Genomic DNA, 26,366 nt, shown 5'->3' on the forward strand with positions numbered 1-26,366 from the left:
CATAAAATATATAGTTTTGGTATCTTAATAAGTTGTTAATTTTCTTTAATAGTAAGTCTATATAAATTTACAACATTCTTTGCTCTTCAACTTTCACCATTAAATCAAACATCAGATGTTGGATAGTAAGATGTTTCATTAGAAAAAAGACATTTTACATGTTTTTCTCTAGGTCCTTCCAAATCTCAAAATCTCCAGCAAAACTTTATAGCTACTGAAAGCACACAACTAAATTAAATTTCCATTCTCCCACCAAAAATATAATAAGAAAGTCTCTATTGTCACAGATGAGAATACTAGTTAAGGCACTTACTACTCTATGACATCAGTCAAGTTTATTTAACCTTCTGAGCTTTAATCTTCTCATTTTAAAATGAAATAATCTCTAATCCAAATGAATACCAAGATGAAATGAAATGAAATAATATATTTACATTATACATTATTCAGTTCAGTTCAGTTCAGTCACTTAGTTGTGTCCGACTCTTTGTGACCTCATGAATTGCAGCACGCCAGGCCTCCCTGTCCATCACCAACTCCCGGAGTCCACCCAAACCCATGTCCATTGAGTCAGTGATGACATTCAACCATCTCATCCTCTGTCATCCCCTTCTCCTCCTGCCCTCAATCTTTCCCAGCATCACAGTCTTTTCCAATGAGTCAGCTCTTCCAATCAGGTGGCCAAAGTATTGGAATTTCAGCTTCAACATCAGTCCCTCCAATGAACACCCAGGACTGATCTCCTCTAGAATGGACTGGTTGGATCTCCTTGCTGTCCAAGGGACTCTCAAGAGTCTTCTCCAACACCACAGATCAAAAGCATCAATTCTTCTTAGAAACTTCCCAATTGTGATTTGCTCTTCCCACTCCTTCCTCCTGAGTAGAGCGTTTTTGCTCTCTCCAAAATAAATAAACCATGCTATTTTTTCTCTCCCTTCTGAGTAAAAAGACTTCTTTCTTTTATCTTCATCTTTTTTTCTGTTGAGACATTTATTTGCTGAATAACTTAGGAAAAAATATGATATTAAACTCTATGGCATCAGAAAAGTATTCCATGTTACAGATTACATTGTTTTAATATACAGCAGTTTATGATACTAAAACAATTCTGAAAATAATTTATCAGAAAGTCACAACAGACATGTAATACAGTAGTTATGTGAACTCAGCAATGTTTTATAGATCACGAGAGTGTAAATGTTGGGGTTAAGAAAGAAAAGTGTACAACCTCTTTACAAACATGATTAAGAAAACATAAAGGAAGGACCAATCAAAATTTTGGGGGGGAATTCCCTGGCAGTTCCACAGGTTAAGAGCCTGTGCTTTCACTGCCAAGGGCACAGGTTCAATCCCTGGTCAAGGACCTAAGATCCTGCAAGTCACACAGTGTAGCCAAATGCATTAAAAATGTATTTATTTTCAATTTTTCTATGCATATCAGTAAAAGTACTAAAATTGTACTTAATAAATTTAGCTTTATAACACTTAACAGCTCATAAAGAACATATTCTGAGTCATTAGTTATTCTTCAAATTATTTTTTAATAGCTAACATATTTTATCCAAAGCTGAGCAAAATGAACACATACATGTAGTAGGTATTCAATAAATACTGGATAAATGAAGAGGTTAAGTTTTTCCACTGTATGGATATACAATAATTTAAACATATGCTGATTCTTATAGATTTTCTTAATGTCAATATCAATAATGAAATAAATTCTGCCATAAACTATTGCTTAACTATTTCCTTATAAGCCTGCCTCTTCAATGAAGAAATAATTTTTATCTATTGTGAGTTTCAGCCTTTTTCCCTCTACCTTGGTGAAACTCCCTTTTCTTGAGAAAGCACATTAGCTGTGCTACCTGTTCAGGCACAAGAATCTATATTTTATACAAGTGTACTAGCTACCCACATTTAGGTAAGTACCTTTAACTGATTTTCTGAACCGACATTTACATGTTAAAAATAAGTTGCCTTTTTAATTAATACATTTTAAGTAATTAATTACTAGACTTAAGAATTAAATACAATCTTGTCTTCACTATTTTATAAATGTTAATATCTTCACTCCATTATTTTAAGTTGCTCATTCAAGAGATTAAATTGTTATGTATACTAAAAATTAATATCTTCTGAAGGAAACAGCTATTGGGTTCAGATATAATTTTTAGAGTTTTATCACATGGAAAGTGTTAACATTGCCATCATTATATTTAAGTGAGACATGATGCATTTAGTATTTGCAGTAGACAGAATTCTGTCACTCACAATCATCCCTAACCCTTTAATAATTCCCTCCTTGGTGAAGGTGATGGAATATCACTCCTGTTATTATGTTAAACAGTTGTAATTACAGTTACTAACAGTTGACCCTGAGTTAATCAAAAGAGAGATTATGGGGTGTGTCTTGGGCTCTTTTTAACCACATGAGTTTTTTCAAAAACAGAATTTTTTTCTGGCTGGTGACAAAAGGGGAAGGCAGAGAGATCTGAAGCAGGCAAAGACAATGTCACCATTGCTGACATGAAGATATTGGGTCCATGAGGCCTCTAGGACTCCAGAGTGGTACCTGGCTCATAGCTGATGAGAAATTGGATTCTTCAGCTCTATAGTCACAAAGAAGCATTTTGTACTAGCAACAGGAATGAGCTAGACAGACAGCATTGAGCTAGAGATGAGAACAAGTTGATTGAAACCTTGATTTCAGCCTTGTGATAATCTGAGCACCCAGCACTGGAGAACCCGGCCACACTGAGGAGACTTCCAACCTACAGGCTGTGAGCTAATAAATGGGTGCTGTTTAAGCCACTAAGTCTGTGGAAATAGAAAGCTACTTCAGTATCGAAGTGGGAGGAAGGAAAAAAGGAAGAAGAGAAATATAAAAAAATGTATACCTCATCAAATAGCAGGAAGCAGTGTACAACGCAGTGCTCAAGGCCTGTCTTACAGCTCAAAGATAACAGCCCTACAGAAATAATAGCTCTTACACAGCAGCTACCTGCCAATGCAGTGTGGAAGGTTAAAAAAAAAAAAAAGACTACACAAAATTTTAAGTCTTTGGAGTTTGTTTTCTATATTCTTTCTTATCTGTAAGTGCCTTTCCTCATCCACTGAAGATTACAAATTCTTAAGACTAACAGTAACTCACTATCTCAACCAAACCAGAAAAATATTTGAGTGATCCCTGGTATGTATTCACTAGCTAATAAAAATAAGCTTCATTCGGATGCTACTTACACTATCCAGGACAGTACCTCCCTTATAGCTGTGCAGAAACTCACATGACATTTTAAACACTGCACTGCAGACATGTAAAACATAGGGGCAATGTCAGAGCTTGCAAGTTGTCTTTGTTGGGCTTTTTCCTTTACTCAGAGATGATATCCCTCTTATGAACTGACAGTAATTACAAATACATGCCCTTATGTGGCAAAATAAGAAACAGGCTCTGCAGCACAGCATGCCAGAGCTGACTCATACCAGCTAAAGACAGCTCATTGTTAAATTTGTAAGAATTTCATGAGATAGTTGTTAAACATGGCCAGTATTAAAAGTTAACATAAAGATAAAAGTAAATAAATTATATGAAAAAGTTGGTTAAAAAAATACTCAAAAGTTATTACTCCCTAATTATTTTACTACCTTTACTATTACCTACATTGTGAGGTTATTTACATCATCTTCTGAGTATGTACAGTGGAACTAGTACATAATTGGATGTCACTGTGCATTTCTCCCCAGTTCCACCTCACTGACATTACACTGATAGCTTCAGATTGGCGATGGTGGAAGCACTGATACCATGAAAACTGGCAAGCAGTACAAAGCATGGCACAATGTGTTGTTTTACTGATTGTCTACACACTTAGGAAAGTGATGGAGAAAATGTTAATAATACAGATTAAATATAACAGTGATTCATTTCTATAGCTGTTACACTGTAAATAGCACAAAATTGAGGAAATATTCCAAAATATTCAAAATCGGTTATCCAGTTCAGCAAAAAAGTCACAATAAAACCGAACATACATCTTTGTCTTTGTTGTTTGACTTATGGGCTAACTCATTAGTGTAAAAATATCACTTAACATTCATGTATGAGCTGTATTTGTTCATCAATTGCAAGCAGTTTGGCTATATATAAAAAACAGTTCAGAAAAAAAGTAAGATATTCTGTGAGAATCAATTGGCCACATAGAATTTATAATAAAAAGTATTACGTGTTATTATTTGTAAATTGTATTCTACATTAGAACTTGTATCAGTAAAACTTATAAGACACAATTTTTTTTAGAAAGCCAATTATTAAAGAGTTACCACATCACCCTTTTTTCTTTTTTTTTTTTTTTTTAGTGTTTACTGGTCCACTAAAGTAACAAAATTACAATCTCTGAAACAGCACCTAAATTTTTAAATCATTTTTTTTCTCTGGTTGTAGAATAAAAGGTTTAGTTCATACTAGGAAGAATTTCTGGCAGTTGTAAGTGGTAAGATATTTACCAGCTGAGAGCAGGGCGGAAGTGGTGATAATCTAGTAACAGTGCTGGTGCAGTCTGAGGATAACTGCTGCTAAGTAACCGGTTCATTACTGGACCATGACAAGTGTACAAACTGAGAAAGGATTTGCACCAAGGTGTATCATCTGCAAGAAATCAGAAATTATTAACACTGAAAAAAAAAAAAGCTCAGAATCACTACTCTAGGACTCCTAGAGTTTGCCAGGAGAGCACACCTGATATAATCCTGGTGAATAATGGAGGAGGCTGCCTTCAAGCAGATTCTGCTACTACTCAAAAAGAGGGAGACAGCCGTAAAAAAGAATTAAATTTTGCTATTGCAACATGTACGGACTTGGAAGGTGCTATGCTAAGTGAAATAAGTTGTACAGAGAAAGACAAATACTGAACGATAGCACTTATATGTGAATTGGGATCCCCTGGTAATCAGACAGTAAAGAATCTGCCCGCAATGTAGGTGATCTGGGTTCCATTCCCGGGTCAGGAAGATCCCCTGAAGAAGGGAATGGCAACCCACTCAGTATTCTTGCCTGGAGAATTCCATGGACAGAGGAGCCTGGTGAGTTATAGTCCATGGGGTCAGAAAGAGTCAGACACAACTGAGCAACTCAAACACACACATATGTGGAATTGAAAAAAATACAACAAACTAAGGCATACAACAAAAAGGAAACAGACTCATAGATACAGAGGACAAGCCAGCGGGGAGAGGGAACAGAGGAGCGGCAAGACAGGGGTGGGGAATTAAGAGGTACGAACTTATGCTTAAAATAAATAAGCTACCAGGATATTTTATACAACACAAGGAATGTAGCCAACATTTTATAATAACTATAAATGGAGTATAACCTTTAAAATTGTGAATCACTATGTTATACATCTGAAATGTATAATATTGTACAATAACTACTGCTCAATTTTTTAAAAGCAAAAAAAAAAAAAAAAGAAGAAAAAGATGCAGGAAGCCAGGTGCCACAGGCCAGAGGTTCACAAGCTGCTAGTGAAAGACAAATGTGTGCCATTATTCTTTTTATTCCACTTAACACAGAACCTTCAGCCAAATTACAACTTTCTTATAATCACCACCAATACCATTCACCAATCTTGAGCTATCTTCATTCTCCTTTAAATGCCCAAATGAATGGCTAATGGTTTTCTAAATGCTTACCTGATTTTAGTTCATCTGTTAGGCTATTTTTATATGATGAACCACCCCCTTCTCCCAGCTTTAATGGATGTCCTAAATATTATTTATATCTCTGGTTTTCTAAAATAAAAATATAACATTAAAATGTTTAGAAGATGTTTAAAAGACCTTTAATTTCTTTCAATTTAAGGATAAATTATAAGCTAAAGAGTAAAGATGTTAACATTTATTGATACACAGTATTATTACACAATAATAATTATATGGTAATTGTAAAAGGAAATGGCAACCCACTCCAGTATTCTTGCCTGGAAAATCACATGGACATAGGAGCCTGGGGGGGTCACAGTCTATGGGGGTCGCAAAGAGTCAGACACGACTTAGCAACTAAACAACAAATTAATTACTATTGATTAATTCGTGACCGTGCTGCAGTCCATGGGATCGCAAAGAGTCAGACATGACTGAGCGAGTGAACTGAAATTCGTGACCATCATCCAAGAATTTCTCAGTTTGTTCTCATGGAACCATGCCCCATGAGATGATTCTTTAAAAAAAAAAAAAAGAGGCACCACCAAGGTGCCAATGTTCAAGTATGTAAAATATCATAATCTGCATCTTTATCTTAGAAGCCGATAGCATACTTATAATATGGCATTGAAAAGTCATATATTAAGTGAATAAACTAGCTGCAAGAATTTCCCGAACTTAATGAATAAGGACTTTTTTTCCCTTTCGGGGAACACTTACTAAAACACTATAGAATATTCATTTACAAAACATGCTTTGAAGCATTAGCCATCATTCAATCTCACCACTGGGCCTGAAGTCATTCAAATTAACTCCTTCCTAGGAATAGTCTTGTCTATATCTAATATCACTATGTGTAAACACCTTTATATAATACCTAAGGAATAGTCCAAAAACATTTTGGTCATTTTGTAAATTTTCTCATCAGATCTTATAAACCTTATTATCAAGCTAACTGGCAGCTCAAACTTGCCCATGACCTAAAGACAAATTCTTTAAACTCTGTATCTAAGTATAATAGTACTTGACATGTTTAAAGAAATATCTCTATTAAAGAAAAAGCAATATAGTAACTCTCCCTGGTTTTTCTAGATCTCACCGCGTTAGTTTCTAAGACAGCATGATTTTCTTTTAAGTGCACTGGAAGTGCTTTGCCTTGGTTTTGTAGGAAAGTCAACAAGAGTTAAGAAAGAAATGCACTCATTTTGATTTGCAATCATTCCCTTCTGAATAGGAAGCACATTACAAATTAAATTGTGCAAGTATTAAAATTAGCTGTAATTGTCAAGGATGTATGAGTTAAATGAAATTGGCTGTTCATCCTCCAGTATAAATGAGGTAACTGAAAGCCAAGATTTAAAAGTTTATAACACAAAGCTAAAGTGATAGATAGGAACAGAAGAGCAGATACAAGCTTGGCAGCAATGGGGCAAATGATTGAAATTTCAAGCTAGTTTTCTTTTGTTAAAAGCAGCTTCTCCAGTAAAGAAAAATTGATTAATCAGAGAAACTGACAAGGATCACAGGAACCTGGTCAATTTCTCTTAGCAGCCAGCTCCATGTGTTAAAGACTTTGAAGCAGAAAGACACCGATTATCAATTTCCTACAGAAGCTCTTTACACCAGGAAGAGAGTGGGGGTGGAAATTGAGCAAGAGGAGAAACACACACACACACACAACACAGTGAGAGGAGCAAAATGAGTGAAAGATTTCAAAACAGCAGTATTTTAGAAGAGAAGGGGAAAATAATAGAACAAAGAAAGCAAAGGCTAAGGGGAATTTTAAAATGAGAACGAATATATCCAGGATCCTTTGTGGTGCTTTCTTTTTACCAGCTAAAATAAGATGTTCCTGAACCTACTGTGAAGTCCAACCTCCATTCTGATTAGCATTTATCTTGAGAATAGGCCAAATATCCAGGAGACAAGAGAAAATTTCTAGCATGAAACCCATAGCAGAAACTGATAGCAACAGGCGTACCTTTGAATATATGGTAGGAACAAAATTACTGACATTAGACTAAGGATGGACATTAGATTTCTCAGCATAACTGTTCCTCGTGGTTGTGTTGAGAAAATGAGTAGCCTAGCCAATAATTTAAGTGCACACAATATGAAAATGTTAATCCAGTCTGAGTGTAGAAGGGGAATCTCAATGATTAAAGACACATGGGTGACAACTAACAAATACGTGGATGAGCAGATAATGAATCAATCCCTGTTGAGAAACAAACATTCAAAGAGGGTACAATAAAGGCTATCTCCTTTCATATTAAGTGAAAATTAACATAGGTTCCTTTCATATAGGTTTTTAATTTCCTATAGTGCCAGACAGACCTAAAGTATATTTGCCACTGAAAACTAGGTCAACATGTAATCTTCTGAGCATAAAAAAGGAATATATCCTTTTGTGCATATTTGAAACTAATTTGGGAATTTCAAGTTGAGAGGGGCTCCAGGGAACTCCCTATGTCATAAATAAAAATTTTCAAACTCAAAATAAGGACAGTTTTTACCTTTGACTATCTGCATTAATTTTCCTGCCAAGAATGTTTTTTTACTCTCTGCTCTGTGGCCAAACATCTTCCTTTCTAAAAAAAATAAAAACTCACCTTCTCTCAACTGCATATAACACTAACAAGGTACTTAATATGCTTTCGTTATATATATAGATTCATCAAAGCTTGTACAAACTGATAAATTTTAATAACGATTCTTTCATGGAATTTTACTTAAAAATTTAAGATACTAAATTACAGAATTTTAAATAGTATATTTTAAAATGAAGGTCATCTCTAAATATAATCAGCAGAACTGAATTCCATATCAGCCAGGAGAAAAAAATACTAACTTGCCTATAAAACTGAAAACTAGTCAACAATTTAATAAAGACCTTCTAAATTTTTATACAAAATAAATAGAACATACCAATACTTTCTATATTTAGCATGCAAAAATTAACACATATTAATATAATGCCCTTGATTTTTTATTGAATTTTCCCAGATGACAAAATTTTCTATATTAGTTTATAAATTTATTTTCCTATTATAGTTTAATTAGTTTAAAATTTCTGTAATTTAAATTGGCAGTAATTTAACAATTGAAAGTTATTTTCCCCATTTGCAAAAAAAAATTTTTTTTTTTTTTTGGTAAATAGCATAAAAAAGTAAATGAAAGGTAAGCAGTGGTTAGTTCTGGATGGTGGGATAATGGGTGATTCTTATTATACTTTCTTTTGTCTAAATTTCCCAAAGTCAACATATACGACATTTATCATCAGAATGATACAATATGACATTCTGAAAATAAAATGTTAGAATGTTTCACACTTAGCTTTCAGTTCACACTGTTATTTAAATATGAATTTAATGGTCTTATCCCAAATGTTCAGGCCCTCTAAAATCATTTAGACTAATTTTGTATAAACAAAAGACTACAGATAATAATTATGAAACATTAGATATTTAGTAAAGCACTTAACCAAGTCATTTAATCAGAGGTTCTCAAATAGGGGCAATTTTGTCCTCCAGGGTACATTTGGCAATGATGAGACATGTTTTTGGTTAACGCAACTGGGGAGGTGTGTTCCTGGCATCTAGTGGATAGAGGTCAGAGATATTGCTACATAATCTATAAAACAAAGGATAACCTCTCACAACGAAGAATTATCTGGCCCAAAAGCTCCAACTTGGCCCAAAGTGCTAAGATTGAGAAATCCTGCTGTGAATCATTAACCTCTACTTCTCTTTATTAAGAATAATACAATATGTACCTCAAAGTATAATTAATTCAGACTTACAGCCATCATCTGTGTTATTTTTATTTTTCTTTTCTCCCAAAATAAAACCTTTTTTAATGCACATGCGCCAGTTCTCCTGAGACTGTTTTCCAGAGTTCAAATATCACTATGAAATTTCTTAGAGATACCATATTTTGTACTGAGTATTGTTAGTCTATGTCGCTATCTTTTACAGTGAAAACAGAAGATAAAGAAGAGGTAGGGAAATAATAGTGCATGAAAAAGGTATTTTTGTTCATCTTCTTCTGCTCATTGCTATATCTCACATACTAGGTGTTCAATCTATTGAATGAACTGATGGAGCCAAGTCCTGATGAAGACTGCCTACCACCAAGTCTCCTCTGGAAAGCGATCTACTTGCAGAAGCTCTCCAATGGAAGAAAGACCTCAACATCATATCTCACGCCTGCCTAATTCCAAAACTTCTTTCTCAGATTTGCCTAACTTTCAGGTCTTTGCTCTTTTAGGTATGGAACCTAGGTAGCTAATCAAGACTGGGTTCTGATCATTAAGATCTCAAGTACAGATGATAGGAAGTTGTGTGACATTTTGAGATTATAAAAACAGCAACAACAATTACTGGTTGGACATGAAGGAGAAAGAAGAGACATGAGTCAGAAATGACACTAACTTTCCTTAGCCAACGAGAGCACTTTGGTGAATGTTTGCAATAGGGAGAAGTGAGAAAGGCATGTCCTCCAGACTGGAAATCAGTATATATGAAAGGAATTGTCACCGGTGGAAGTTTTACCCAAGGAAAAAGAATAAAGTTCAATCTCTTTGGACTTAAATAGAGAATGAGACACATAGGTCCTTCCCCTCCAATATACTGCAGACATTTTAGACTTAGCAATTTTAGACTGTGGCAATAAATGCAGCACAGAAGCCACCATCTTTTCTGTTAAAAAAAAAAAAAGAGGGGGGCAGAAGCCCAAAAGTGTTCTGGGCCCACAAAAGCAGAGTTTACTATGTATAAACTGATGCATAATGAACATATAAGAGTGATATTAAATGGGAAGCAAATATAAGTTGAACACTAGGTTTTCTTAAAAAAGAGCTTACATATGCTGTCTTGAATAACATCCACATCTTTTATTCAATGGAAGACAGGGGAAATGTTCCTAATGTATTACACTTTTTTAATGTTCAAGAAATATTTTTGTGTATGAATTATCAAAAGCATTATACTGCACAAAATACAAAATTTGGTAAGACAATTCCACTCAAGAGTTTACAATTTAGTTGGAGACACAACAAAATTTAACAGAAGACAATCTGTGACAGAGTTTTGAAGTTTCTAAGAAGTAAGCAGGCAATTCTAGCTAGAATGATGAGGAAAGTCTTCAGCAAAAAGATCTGAATTTGAGGCTGGATTTTCAAAGATGGCAAGAATTTCCAGAGGCAAATGTAGAAAGGAATTTAGGGGAAAGACAGTATTGTCTGTGTCAAGAGGAAGAGGCAAAGACATATAGGCTACGTTGTGACTTGACAAAGATAACAATTTAAATAAGTATGACACGAAAGACTGTAAAAGTAGATTCAATCAGGTCATGAAGAGTTGGAGTGCCTGGCTAAAAAATCTAAATTCTATTTAAAAACAAATAGCCAATGAAGCTTTCAGGGGCAGGAGTACTTTAAAGAAATTCACAAATAGCAATGTTTAAGGTGGGGACCAATGGATAAACCTGCCTAATCTCTAGCTGGCCCACCCAGGCCTGAGAGTTTCATCCTCCAGCACAGTCCCAACGTGCCCTTTGCCTATTCCTTCCACCCAGCAAGCATCTGGCACTCTACCTACACACTGGTTCGTAGAGGGTCTTTTCACTTCTCATCTCTGCACAAGTACGATCCGAAATGCCCTCCCAGGTATTTCCTCAGCACATCTCAAATGGCGTCTCCTTTCATCAAGCTTTTCTCACTACTAAAAGCACAGGCAATGCCTTAATGCTCTTATCCTAGCACTTATCACTCTGCGGTAACCACTGGTCACACACACACACACACACACACGCCACTAACTGCAAGCTTCTTAAAGACAGGGACAGGATATTACTGATCTTTTAATCCTAACACATTGTAAAGCTAACGTTCATTTTCCCTCCTGCCTCTCTACATTCTCCCTTCCTCTGTTGGAATACTCTTTTCCTTATTCATTATCTACTAATTTTTCTACTCTCATCACAAATTTACTACCCCAAAGTAGTCATCCTGATCCTGAAACTAGGTTAGAGCCCTCACAATTATACTCACAGGACCATGTACCTTTTCTTCAAGGCGCTCATTGTGGTTTTTATTTTATTTTCATTTATGTGGTCTGACTGTCTGTCTCCCCTATTGTTCTTTAAATTTGTGAAGTCAGAATCAGAATCCGTGTCTGATTGTGGCTCACAGTTGAAACTGAAGCACTTAGCAGAAGATAAGCACATCAATATAAAATTAAAACAGCTAAAAATGTAGCTGGAACCCAGAGAGTCAAGAGCACTGCTCTGGAGTCATACTGTTGGCTCAATTGGGTAAATTAGGCAATTCTAATTCTAAGATCTTTTTTTCCATCTGTAAATATGAGACAATAATAGTAACTATCTTTCAGACTTGCGAAAACTTAAGGATGTAATATGCTTAGCATGGTACCTTGCACATGCAAACACTATAAAATTACATGACACTATTATCATTCTGTTGTTATTGATGTCATAATCACTGTCATATCTACAATATTGATTGGCTGTAGCTGAACAGTCTCTTGGTTGGCCGAATAGAAACCTTGATACAGGGGATGATGGGAAGACAGGATCAAATGATGGTAAACTGGGGTCTATCCCCAGGGAATGGTAGTAGTGGGACCGTAGCATCAGCAGTGGCTGTAACAAACCAAATACAAATGTCTGTTGATCTGGAGAGGGGCTAGACTAACAGAAAGGAATATATGATTATATTCTGTCTTTTTCAAGCTATTCTACCAAAATTTTACTTATACTCATTATTTTTACATTATTTGAAATATGCATGAAATTTTACTTTTATATTTGCCCTTTCAGTAAACAACATTCAAAAATTTCAAAACATCTTTGATTTACTCTATAAAACATAAGTATTACACAATATTATTTATTATATTATTTATTTTTATCTTTCAGACATGAACTATAATTTCTGAAATCCTCTTTAGGTTCATTGTGAGATTCCATGGCCATGCTGCTTAATTTTTTCAAAGGATCAAAGTATGAGAGACTTAAACACATGTGGAGCTAAGAAAAGGGATTGCACTTTAAGATGAAGAAATGGTGGCCCAAACATCTATAGCACAAAGAAACTTGGGCCCTTCAGCAAGCTTGGGCCAAAATTTAGTGTTTACCCTACTAAATCTGCATTTCCTTACTCATCCTGAAACCAACAAAAAAAGCACTTTATGAACAATCTAAGGAAGTAAATAATTAAAATGTTTCTAGATCTATCAGTATCGGTTTATTTTCACTGTTAGCCTACCTTATGAGTCAGTTTGTGGTTTAAAAAGCCTTCTAGGCAAAAATGTGCTAGACATACAAACATTGTCTTTAGATGACAACTGACATTGAGTGAAACAGTTCATATATACTGTCTTTTGGAAATCCAGGAAAATACTTCAAACAATAAGTAAATGTTGAGAAATGCTAAAATTACCTAACCACTCATGGTTTTCATTCAGAACTCACTCTCCTCTTCAAAGTTAGGAAAGCCACTGGCAACACCCTTTAGGAACAGTATAAAATATTCAATCGAAGCTAAGAAGGAAAAGTGGTGAAGGACTAAATTGACTTTGCTAATGCCTAAAAGAGACAAAGCTGACTTCTTTTTTCATAACACCACAATATCCAGCTGTACCAAAAGTGCATTCTAAATGAATGTAAAGTAAATTTGATAAACTCTAATTAATCTGTTGTTAACCTCCTCAACTACACGCTTCTCCAAGGGATGATACTTCTGCTAAAGACAGACACTTTCTGCTGAGTGATTGCTTTTCCTGGTATCTCGAGAGCCAGGGCCCCAGGCTTCCTTCCCGAAGGGGAGTGGGGGAGGGGAAAAGGGGGAGGCGGACACTAAAGAGACACCACTTAAGGCAGTAATAATTCCTGGTGGCAGATCAAATGATAATGTTAGGGCAGGGAATCATTTTGGGACAACATAATGCTTTAATAATTGGGGTAATTTCTTTTTTCAATTTACAGCTAAAAATGGAAATCTAAACATGTATATCAAAATAATGAATTCTGTTCTGTCAAAATCTTACTAAAGACCTATCCTATGCCTTAGGAGATATTCAAAAAAATCGTTTCAATTTTGTGAATTTGAATAATTGAATACATGTTCAACACTGAATCTCATAGGGCATTATAGATTACCTTTAGGAATATTAATGACTTAATAGTGACCAGATACTTTAAAAATAAAGGCAGAAAATCAGGAAAAGTGGTCAATAACTAATAAGACAACTTCTCAAAGGTTACATATTAAGACTTTTTTATATTAGAGTATCTTTTTTTTTTAGAATATCTTTAAAAGAAAATACCATAAACAATGTGTACTGAAACAAATGTCCCTTTGTACTTAGACCTTCAGATATTTCAACAATTTGAAAAATCATTTCCCATTTACTTTAAAGTTTATTTTAGGAGAAAGAAGTCCAGAAATCAAGTGATTCATCAATCATATATTTACAATAACCCTCATGAAAACAAGTAGCAATATCCCAGGTGGTATTGCTCCCCACAAATAAAGCTTGTATTAATACTTCTGACTGAACATGAAGAGACTTAGAGTCATCTAAATTCATTTAAAAAATGAGATTTTTCCACCCAAGTTAAAGAAAACTTTAGCAGGAGGAAAATAAATGATAAAGGGAAGAGCAACCAACTTTTCACTTTCTGATATCCAAGTTTAAAAAAAGCATGTTACACAGAAAAACCTGGTAGTAATCTTTTTTAACTAGTCTTTATTTCTTAATTTGTTATGTTAAAGTCAGACGGACACTAAGATACTAAATGGATTATTTCAACCAAAAAAATGCCTGTACTAATTCAAATACTTAAAGATAGATTGTTGGTGTTTTATGAATACTTTGTTATCCAAATGGTAAATAAAGGAGTATCACAAATTTGAAATATTTAGTATCTTAAACCTTTTCTCAAAGGAAAATTTTAGTGGCAATTTATAAACACTAAATATCAATAATTATTTAAAAGTAACATTAATGAAATAATTGGAAGTTCAAATATTCAATTGTAAAGCACATGCAAAATAAATCACTTACTATGAATTTTAATGCCAATGAAAACATGGACTAGCACATTACTGACTTCAAACCAGATTCTGGTTATTTACAAATTGATAACCCAGTATTAAGTTTTTAAACTTAAGCAGCTTTTCTACATAACTTCACAAAATTTTCATATTAAAAAAATCTTAACTAACCAAATAACTTTGGATAATAGCAAAATCATAGCATTAAATATCATTGCCTTTTTTAATCTATTAGACTATGACAAGATGTAAGAAAAAATGCTTTTATGTAAGAATGTATTTCATTGAAACACAGTTTAAATAAAAATGCATACAGGATTTTAAAACACAGAAGCATTCTTCCTAGAAGTCTTAAAAATACTTATGTGCAGGGAAATATCACTCTCAAAGAACATTATATTTTAAAAATCATCGACAGGATACTTCTTTTAGAACGACTGTTTTTAAAAATATTTTATTTATTATTTGAAGAAAGGTCTACTATTTACTAAAATAGATTTTAAAGGTTTGGGAAAACAGCTTAAAACCAGATTAAAATAATTTTAAAGATTAAAAATTTAATAGTAAATTGTAACATCATGACTAAATCACCAAATTGAGACTAACCATCAGTGTAAATATTCTAAGAGCTGGATAGCATTTTCCAACAGCTAGCTACACTGCTTACTATTATAGAGAGGTGAGAGAAAAGAGGAGCAAAAAGAAATATACCCAATTAGTTCCTTCTTGTATTTACATGCAGCCCTATAACACATTTCTTTTTTGCTATCAGCAAATTTTCCTTGCTAAAATCATCTCAAATACCACTCCTTTTTTTTACACTGTGAGTTCTGAGAAATAAGCTACAGTTTAGAAACCTCAAATGATGCTACAAGATAACTGAGAGAAAAATGAGTAAACTAAGCAATTACCATGATATAGATAAAAAGATCAGTATTATTTTTTAAATCTCTTTAGTTATCTTTTTGGCTTTCTAAAAAAATGCATGGATATAAAATAAGGTATAGTTATTCAAAACAAATATTTTAATGCATAAAACACAGGAATTAAATAAGGGGCACATTTCAATAAATACTTCACATAACCTTTGATATCTTATGTATTTTGAGATTCATTTCAACTCTGTAACTAACTAATAGGGAAGTCACATGACTTACACAATGAGAAAGAAAGAACAGTTTTCTTTCCTTTCCTTTCTACAGGAAGAAACAAAAGCTCGGTATTAGCTATCCAAGGCCAATGGGTGGGGCTTGCCAGCCAAAAAGCTGTAATGGATTGAGGTTAATCTTAATGGACGCCCACTCTAACCTTCTGAAAGCATCAAAAATGTGAAAACTGCAACCAGCACTTGCGTAAAATAACACATATTTAATGTAAATTAGGTTTTTACAACTAGAAAATTCTACAGATACTGAAACGTAATTCAGTTTATAAACAACGGTGCTGTTTTGTTGGGCTAAAATCACCTAACTGTGATTCCCTACACAGATACACACACCATCCCCCCACTGACACACAGATACTTCACAAGCTTCTTGAATAAATAGGAGTATCCAGTGTCCAGGGTAGGGTGATGGGTGGTCCTGAGGGCTTGAACCAGAGCTGTATACTTTTAAGGGATGCTGAGATAAGAACAAAGTGTTTTGTGTTTGTTTAAACCTGGGTCTATATTTAAAGTCTTTATACCATTATTGATACAGTTCATAAACTTGTGCTATAATTGATTCAGGCAAATTTTAAGTGTCAGCATACATGCTAGAAATTAAGCACTTCAAAACAAAATACTTTGGGGCTTTTTACAGATCTAATTCAAATTAACTAATTTAATTTACTTAACAGTAATTACTACATTTCAAGGATGTTAAATCTCAACCTGAGATATAAAATTATATATCATACTTTCACTACCAAGAGGATACTTTACTGGTGTCTAATGAAATAGCATGCATTTAAACAAAATTATGTACATCAAATAAACTGTAATGCCATGAAAAACTTCAAAAAAAAAGTGAAATTAACCCATGTGGATTCACAATCAAGCATCAACTATTAGGCTAATTTTCATTCTCCAGACTTTATTATAAGTCTAATATAAAGAGATTTTTTGCAGAGCAGAAAGGCAGGATTTACAAGTGGCCCAAGGAAAAGATAAGCAATGAATAGTCTGACCCTGGCTTCTCTGGCTTGATCAAGTGGGTCTGCAACCTGAGCCAAAGGGCGCAAATTCCTCCCCATTCAAAATTCTTCAATGGCATGGGGGAGGAAACAGTGAAAGGGGCAAACATGCAAATCCAACTGTCCTGAGATTTAGTATTCAACTAAAATTTTTAATTAGAGAGCTAAAAAAAAATAATAAAAATTGAGGTCAAGACTGCGATTACGTTTCTGACTCAGTTTAACCAATCCTAAAAAGAGAAGCTTTTTGTTTTTTCTGTTAAAATTGAAAAAGATATATTCATTTATCTTTTTAAATGTATGGCTTACTTTTAACTGTGTTAGGTACGCGTCTCTAGTATCATTTAATCTATTTAAAGGAGTTGCTGAAAAGTGGAATTAGTTTCCAAGCACCAGTGTTGCCATATTGTAAGCAAAATGATGTGTTATAAAAATCTGAGCTTTGGAGAAAAGTTGATGGAATTCATTCCAAGTTTTATAACACATCAATGTATTTAAGTATTTAAATCTATTAAGTATTTAAAGTGATAGATATAACCTGTGTTGTCAGACTTCTGTTACAGACTGAATTAAAGATAATTCATTTGAAAGAAAACATGTTAAGATAAAAAAAATTTAGAAATTATAGTAGCTAGGAACATCCCAGTCTCTATCAATAATGACTTAGGGAATTGCTTACAAAGCTTTGGAAATGTTCATGAACAGATAAAGGCCAAAGTACAATTAACTTGACATTTACAAGGAATATTTATATAATATAGAATAAAACAATAAATATTTTAGCTATTAGCAAACATACAAGATTTTAAAATAGAAGCTGCCTTTAAGGTTAACAAAGGTAATAAATTTCAGTGGGGTTTGATTTTTAAATGTCTTATAACAAAAACTGGTAAAAATTAAGCATATTATTAATAGCACAATAAAATAACCTGATTCTCAGCAATACTAAAAATAGTTTAGTTTATATACATGAAATCTGAAAACTATGTAAGACTTATGAGAATGAGAATGATTGTGAGAAATCATTGCATTTAGTTCAGAAGGTTAAAAGCAAACATTATTTTTTTCATCATAATTATCCCCAAACTACTGGTAGAGGAACACAATTAAACTTTGTAAAAAGAAAGTGAATAGTACATGGGAAAATGAGTCTCTACTCCATACCATGTATGAAAAGAACATGAATTAATTGGAAAAATCTTATTAAGAAGTTTGCTAAAAGAAAGAAAATAGGAAGAACATACAGCAATCTGGAGAGCAAAATTCTTATTAAGTCTTTACACTTAGTATGTGATCAGTTAAAAAAATAGCTGAATAGATAAATTACTGAACCATAAGTTTTTCTTAGATTAACCATTTTCTTAAAAGTTAATACTTGGATACAGCCATTTTGCTGATTTAAAACTCTAAGAATATCTACAAAAACTCAGTTGAGAAAGAAATCCATTAAATTTCTGACAAGAAATATGAATATCAATAAGCTTAACTATGTCCTTTAGGCAAGCAGTTTATGTGTGTGAAAAAGTACCATTAGGATAAATGAAATTAAGATTGAAGATTAGTGAAATGTGTACTAATTAATCTTCTTTTCACAAGCACAGAAACTACCGGTGGGGAAAAGGTCACTGGCAAGCAGAAATAAACAAAAACAAACAAAGAACATAAAATAAGTGTGGAATGTATTTCATAAAGGATTCCGGATTGTTGCTTATAGCTAAAGACACAAAGTTAAAAGAAAACAAGGCAGTTAACTAGTAAATATGACATCGATATCATTCAGGACAACTGAGCCTTTCTTCTTCAAGGATGACTACAAATAGGCACAAGGGATCTTTTTGGGGTGATGAAATGTTCTGTATCATGATGGTGGTGGCTACACAATGTGTAAAAGCTCATCTCATTTTATACTTTGGTGAACTGTATTCTATATAAATTATACCGCAATTAAGTTGACAAGGCAAAAAAACCTGACATGAGCTTAGTATCTTTTGAAAATTCTGACAATGATTTATTTGGTGAAAGTGTTACTAAAAATACAGTGCTTGAAATAAGGATGAAAACTAAACCCGGATCATTAGAATTCTTAAATGATTTTCATGTATGCTACCTCAGTTGACCCTTACCCCACCCCTCAAAAATAGAGACTGAAGTCATTATTGCCACATTTTACCCATGAGAATACTGAAGCTCCTTGGAAGCAACTAGCCAAAAGAAAGAACTCCACCCAAGTGGCACAGCCAAACTCAAGCCTTCCTTTCTGGTATTTTCTCCCTCATTCTACCACATGACATCTCCTTTGTCATAATAACTATGTACAAACACTGCTGAGTCCTTAAGATCTGCCCAGCTCTGGGTTTAATGCTTTACATGTGTAATAACATTTAATCCTCATAATAACCCTATACAAAGACCGTACGTTCTTGTCCCCTCCTTTATAAGATACTGAAACACTGACAAGGTAACTTACTTGCCCTACAGACATAATAAACTGGGACTTGAACACTGATCTATTTGACCAGACTCTATACCACTGTATCTCATGAGGATTAAATAATTATTAATAGAGCAATAGGTATTAAACTATCACAGTAGGTCTACTGAAGACAGTATTTCATATCTTCCCCTTAGCTTACACTAAAGAATATACAAACTGAATATGTATACCTGAATACACAGGCAAAACCTCACGATACAACAAACCATTAGCAGTAAAACAAAAACATCACAAAATTACGTCCAAGTCTTAGTTTATATACTCATGTGTTAAATAATATTAAACCATACTGTATACCACAAAATTATAATAAGACGACTTATAGTTCACTGTCATTAAAATTAAGCTATAATATTATGCAATATATTTTGTCTAATTTGACAGAGAACACATAAAAGATAACAATTTAACTTCTTACACAAATATATACTACTGAGTTATATATCATATATATAACTAATTTAAGATTTTATCGTGGCAAAGACAAGCTTACAGTTTAGTTTATTTAGTCAACAAATACTTGCTAGGCAGTTTATACAGTAGAGCTCTAGTCTTCAAAATCCACCAAAAGTTAGGTACTTTTATTCCAATTTACGGTTGATTATCGAAAGAAATATAAGACTAAAGCTACCAATTATCTATAAAACTTATTTGAGACAGCATTTCTAAACTGTCAAAATTTAGATATAGGAAGGGGGGCAATCATCAGATAATCTTCTAATTCATTGCCAGATAGAAGATAAAATTAATCCTGATGTATCAAAACGCAACATAATGAACACTTCTGTTACTCAACTGATACTCTTCAAAAAGTCATTTTTACATGTACTCCCACTGATCTACAATTTGTTTTTTAACATATTACTGATATCAATTTTTCTGATTATTAGAAAATATTATCAAATTATTTTAGAGAATACAAATAATTTGTTCCGTATTGACTGTATGTTACAATGCCATGCTACATACTGAACAAGTTGAACTTCCAAAGGAGAAATTTCTCAATATTAAGTTTCAAACCAAGTCTACAAAATATCATATTTAAAGTAAAAATTTTCCAGTTTCATTAGTTAGAAATATCCTTACTTTACTTATTGAGGTTATACTTGGTTTAGAAATAAAAACTATATACATCATATTTTTAACTAGTAAATTTAATTCCCAATGCCAGTAAAACTGCTCAGTTAAGATATACAAAACTATCTCTAATAGTTATGTAATTTCTGAACAGGAAGATAATTCAAATTCAAACCCTTATTAGGGTTCTTTGGTGTCAAAAGCAACAAAATTTACAACAAAGGACCTAGCATGTTGAGGGCAGGTAACAAAACAAGTTTTTAATTTGTTAAGCAACCCAAGAACTCTGAGATGAGTTCAAAGATAGGTTAAAAGATGTTATGCTACACTTGTAAGTGGCTTGCAACTTACATATTTGTTTAAAAAACAATTCTTCAATTTATCACCTTCATTTGCTGTGAATGGTCTTTTCAAAAAAGGAGAATCAAAAATAAGAGGGAAATATTTAAGTTACAGCAATACTGCTTAAAACGAGGGGGAAAGACAATGTCTTAATTATGTACACAATTTGCATTTCATGTTTAAACCAAATAAGAATATCACTTCAGAAGTATAAGTGGTCCTGAAAATGGATCACCATTTGAAAACCAGAGGGAAAGTACCCAGTATCTTTTAAAATAATTAAAGCCTTATAAAATGTTTATTTAAATACCTTTAAATGTGACTTTATGATTAAATGACTTTAAAGCATTTCACTTGGGATTCTTCCAAATTGGTCAACTGGGTAATTCATCTTGAAAATTTAGTAGTTTTAGGAACCATTTTCAAAATGTTAACATGCATAACTCACTAACAAATTAGCTATAACTGTTACATGATCACATTTTAAATTTCCAAGATTTCGATCTAAATATATGTATTTTTTTTACAGTGACATTTATCAACAGCACCAAGGATAAAAATAATCATATGTATTCTGAGTTTGGAAAATGGTTTCATACTAAACTATAACAAAAGTGATATGGCTAATAAATTAATAATTAAACATTATGAAAAACCCTTAAACATGAGCACACTGTAGTAAATTAACTTTCATAACTATGTAGCTAATTAATGTTAAACAGACTCAGACATGAACTCTGTCCTACGTCAGCTGAACTGTGTATAATACTTCAATCTTTATATATTTAAATGCTAGCCATCTCCAAGTATTTTTATATCCTATATTGTAATAATTACTTATTTCTTCTATTTCCATTATTCTTTGAAATGTTATTGAGAAAGTAATAAAAGGAACATAAATATATAAAATCTTTGTAATACAGGCATTTGTATTCTCCAAAAACATCAAACTATAAATCAGAAATAGAAAGCATAAGAAGAAAACACCAATAGTTAAAAGGTAAATAAAGACTTCAAAAGCAAATTAAAATACTATTGAAGACAACTAAGAGATAATAGCTAAATGATGGTCATTTTTGAAAAAAATTCTTACATAAATTGTGAAGCAAATGAAATATTTGTTAAAAATTCTCTGTATACTACTTGAAGGCTAACACTCCCAAATACATAACTCTGCAAGAAAATATTATTATGCAAATAAGCTGTAGAGAGGGTAATAAGGAGAATGGATTCTATCCTTCCTCTGGACAAAACGAATTTCAAATAATCATTTATCTTATTAGTTGAGGTAATGACTTTAAAAATAAATGTAAAAATCTACATAAAGAAAAAGTTTAAAAAAAAAAAAGAAAAAGTTACATAAGACAAAACCCACTGCAATGTTGTGAAGTATTTAGCCTCCAACTAATAAAAATAAATGAAAAAAAAAAAGTTACATAATAACATCAACAGGTAGTTATTGAGTAATATTGCCCTCCTTCATAAAGGATCTAGTATTTAATTACCATGTGATTCATTTAAAAATATCATCACATATTAAGTCCTATTAAAAGATTACAATATTTCAGAAAGTTGTCAGAGACCTTTCCAGGTAATTTAAACATGTTACTCTACAATCTAACTGTGGGTGCAAATTTTTAAAAACATATTAATAATAATAAACTGATAAGAGTATTAATTATTAGCACTTATATAATCTGACATAACCTGAGTAGGAAGCTATACTTCCTACTGTATTAACCACCTACATTCTGCATTACAAATCTGTATTAAGCACCTACATTCTGCATTACAAATCTGTATTAACCACCTATATTCTGCATTACAAATGTGTTATTAAGCACCTACATTTTGCATTACAAATCTGTATTAAGCACCTACATTCTCATTACAAATCTGTATTAACCATCTGTATTCTTCCTTCAGCAGAGAGACAAAATCCTGTTCTGCACTGTTTGCTTAAGTAAGAAATTCCTACAAATGTATCCTGTTTACAAACTAAATCATTATCAAAAATTTTAAGGAATATCTTAGAGAGCTATGACAAAATTCACAAATATAACATTTATACCTTTCTGTTAAGTTTTAAAACATACTGAATGCTATCAATGTTTCACTATTAACATGTGTCAAAATACATCTATTCATTACAAATCCATAAAAATACGATTATTTAAATCACCAGTTAACATCAGGAAGTCCAATGAAGACAGTCATTTTAAACCAATGGTCACACACCATGTTCAAACAGCAGTCTCATTATGTTTATCAACAGGTCTGAAGATAGAGAAAGGACAGTACCTAAGTCTTGGGTTTATTTTTCAGGACTTGGTGACATAATAGAAACTAAATCAAAGTTTGACTGTTTCTTGACAATAAATTTTAAACAGAATTATGTAACCAAAAATGTCCAGCTCTATTTTAAGAACACATTCATATATTCTCTTAATTTTCACAGCAACTTAACGCTTTTGATGTGCAGTTCTTTGCAGTCAATATTTGTAAAGGAGAAAAAAATATCCTGGGTGCCTTGGCATGAATTTTTAAATATTATTTTAAAGTAACTAAAATCATTTTTTTAATTTCCCCTAATATATACTCTTGAAAACATGTTTCAGAATACTTTTTAAAAACTCCAGTAACACATGTACTTCTAAACAGTCCAAAAAACTCTGTTATTTCATATATTTAAAATAATAATTAGATGACACTGCAGTTAAACATTTAAAATTCTTAATTATCTATGATGCCTTTTCATTACAAAATAATATGTATATAATGGGGAAAATCTAATTTATAATTATACATAAAATCTAGTATGCTTTCAAAAATGCTTATATAGTAAAAATGGCAGCTAAGAAATAATTTTTTAAATGTCTTAAAAACTTTTATGAAATGATCCTGAAATACAACCTGATTTTGTAAAGTGATGTTCACATGATACCTGCACACATCATTACTGCCATAAAATTGTTACTTGCAGTTGCTTGGCTGAAATCAGTGGAATCCTGTCTTCCTCAAAATAATTATTCATGAGAGTTATATGCAATTTATATGTTATAAATATAAGACAGAAACCCCTTCACCTAGGCATCCAAGTCAAGAAGAAACAAAACCAGAAACAATAACAAAGAAACTGATTCAAAATAATTTTCCCTGGAGAAAAATAAATATATTTTAAAACACAAATACTGTAACCATTAAAAAGGGGTCTTAAATATCATTTTTTAATTTTAAATTTAAAGATTATTACTGCCCTGTTTTTTCTTACATCACAAAAATACTAATACTTGAGTTTTACTGACTTTTACACTTTTTCCTAAGAATATATCCAGACTATTTTTATGAAAAATACACATAATTTGAGACCTTTTTTAAATAATATACATCATTTTAATACTATTCTTTAGTAAATACATGATGTGTAACAGAAGATTAAGGTAAATCTAATATGAATAATCTATGTTGTACTCTAGAAACTGTTCACTATTTATATTAAAAAAAAAAAACTTTTCCAGCAATACAGCATTTCTTAATTTGGTAGATATAGGAATGCTTATGAACATATAACCATGAAATAGCTTACAACTGGATGACTCATTGTTCTAAACATTAATATCAGTTAATAAAATGTCTAATATTTGAATATATTAAAAGGTAAACACAGAAAACCAAATTATAACAAGGTGTCATAAGACAAAGAAGAAAAGGGCTATTTTTTTTCATTCATCTATAAAACAAATTTATGAGACTGTAAAGAACAATTTAACAACCTAAAGAAGGTTCAAAGGGGGGAAAGCCAGAGTCTGCGAGAAGATGGATTTGTCAGTGATTTCAGTCATTCTCTGTAGGGAGGAGAAAAGCAGAAAATGTGCCTTCATTCTGCCATATAAAATAGGAGGCATAAAATCCAGTAGCCTGTCTGTGGACTTCTATTTATGTATTTAAACCCTGTTTCAATTCACAGATTATGCTGATCCTTCCACATGTAAACAAGCAATAATGATAGCCAGGCCGTTAGGAAAGGAAAACACACCACCCAGCAAGGCACAGGACAACAGATCAAAACAAAATGGTTTCATGTGTTTCTATTGTTTATATACTTAATTTGAAGATGATATTCCTTAGGGAGGAAAGGAGGTTGTAAATTATTACCAGGAACATGCAACGTACTATCAATCAAAACATAATGTTTTTGCAAATACACTAAGTATTTCCTGCATGTATCTATGTTAGTCAACCTGTAGGACTGATATCCATGCATTCAATTCATTTTAACTAAAGATGTCAAGCTAAAATAAACCTCTTTAGTCTTAAATTCCTTTACTTGGAATAATTCATTACAGATCATTTATATTTCTCCAACTTCTTTGGATGAAATAATCAAGCTTGCAAACTTGTAGATACCTTTTTTACTATGAAGAGAAGGAAAGGGGAAGATGTATTCATTTTCTTGTTTCCGGATAAAACTTCAAAAATGAGAAGAAAAGACATCATATTTGGTATTTAAGCATCTTTTAAAATTACAACACAATATAAGCAGCTTGGGGAAATATGCCCCAAGTAGGCGACTAGTACATTTTAAACACACACACTCGAGCCGCCACTGGCCACATGTTTTTTTTGAGTTCAGTCTCTTAAAGAGACAGTATCCTTGGACCTATGCCCTACACGGAGCACGTTTCTAAAATGTTTGATTACCAAAAATCCTCTCCTGCATTTCTTCATATCCATACTAGATCAACAATGTCCGACTTTATTTTACTGTGAAAACAAATTATTTTAACTTGATCTACCAATGACTACAGGCAAATACAAAATAATTGGGGAAGCTACCGTGATTAGAGGTGTCTAAAATAAGGGTACCTAGAGCTTCTTATAGTAACAAGTTGGCAGTTGTTTGTTTTTTAACTTAGTATGATCATCGTTTCTTAATTCATTTCCCACTCATTTCCCAGACACAAGCCACATAATGTAACCAGTAACACCGGAAGCTACACTACGACAATTTCGCTGTGCAAAGAAGAGGGGAAATTAGTCAACCAGCACTCAGGACTGAAATTTCAAAGATTTCATTTTCTGTTTAGGAAAAGACACGCAGGAAAGAGCCCATGCACATACCCTAAAAACTGCAATCACTTGTGATTTTAAAGAAGATTTTGAAGGACACATTATTGTAAGTCAGTTGACAAAACTACCAGTCTGCTCCTCCACATAGAAAAAGGTAAGACGGGAAGCAAAAAACAAATAAAAACAAAAACAAAAAAACCACAGTCTGGCTTACTTGGTGTACAAATACATCGACTGGAATATCCAAGGGGCTTCCCTCTCGGCTTATCATGGAGATGAATCCAAATCCCATTCGCACGTTGAACCACTTGCAGTGGCCAGTTCCGTGCAAAACCTGGGATTCGTCCTCTGCCTGCTCTGGCAGCTTCCCGGGCTCTTCTCCACCACCTTTGCCTGCCCCGCCTGAGTAGAACAGGACAAAAAAGTCAGTTA

At 32.9% G+C, this 26,366-nt stretch overlaps 1 protein-coding gene across 2 annotated transcripts in view; it reads right to left on the reverse strand.

Annotated features, from left to right (window-relative positions):
• Positions 1–26,366, reverse strand: part of LIN28B (lin-28 homolog B) — a 120,462-nt gene that overhangs the window by 86,116 nt on the left and 7,980 nt on the right. For both annotated transcript variants that reach the window (XM_065911695.1, XM_065911696.1), the window contains exon 2: positions 26,149–26,336. In XM_065911695.1, the coding sequence (XP_065767767.1) occupies positions 26,149–26,336 (188 nt within the window). The remainder of the gene's footprint in view (positions 1–26,148; positions 26,337–26,366) is intronic.

This window comes from Muntiacus reevesi, chromosome 19 (assembly GCF_963930625.1).
Source record: "Muntiacus reevesi chromosome 19, mMunRee1.1, whole genome shotgun sequence".
Classification (NCBI taxonomy): domain Eukaryota; kingdom Metazoa; phylum Chordata; class Mammalia; order Artiodactyla; family Cervidae; genus Muntiacus; species Muntiacus reevesi.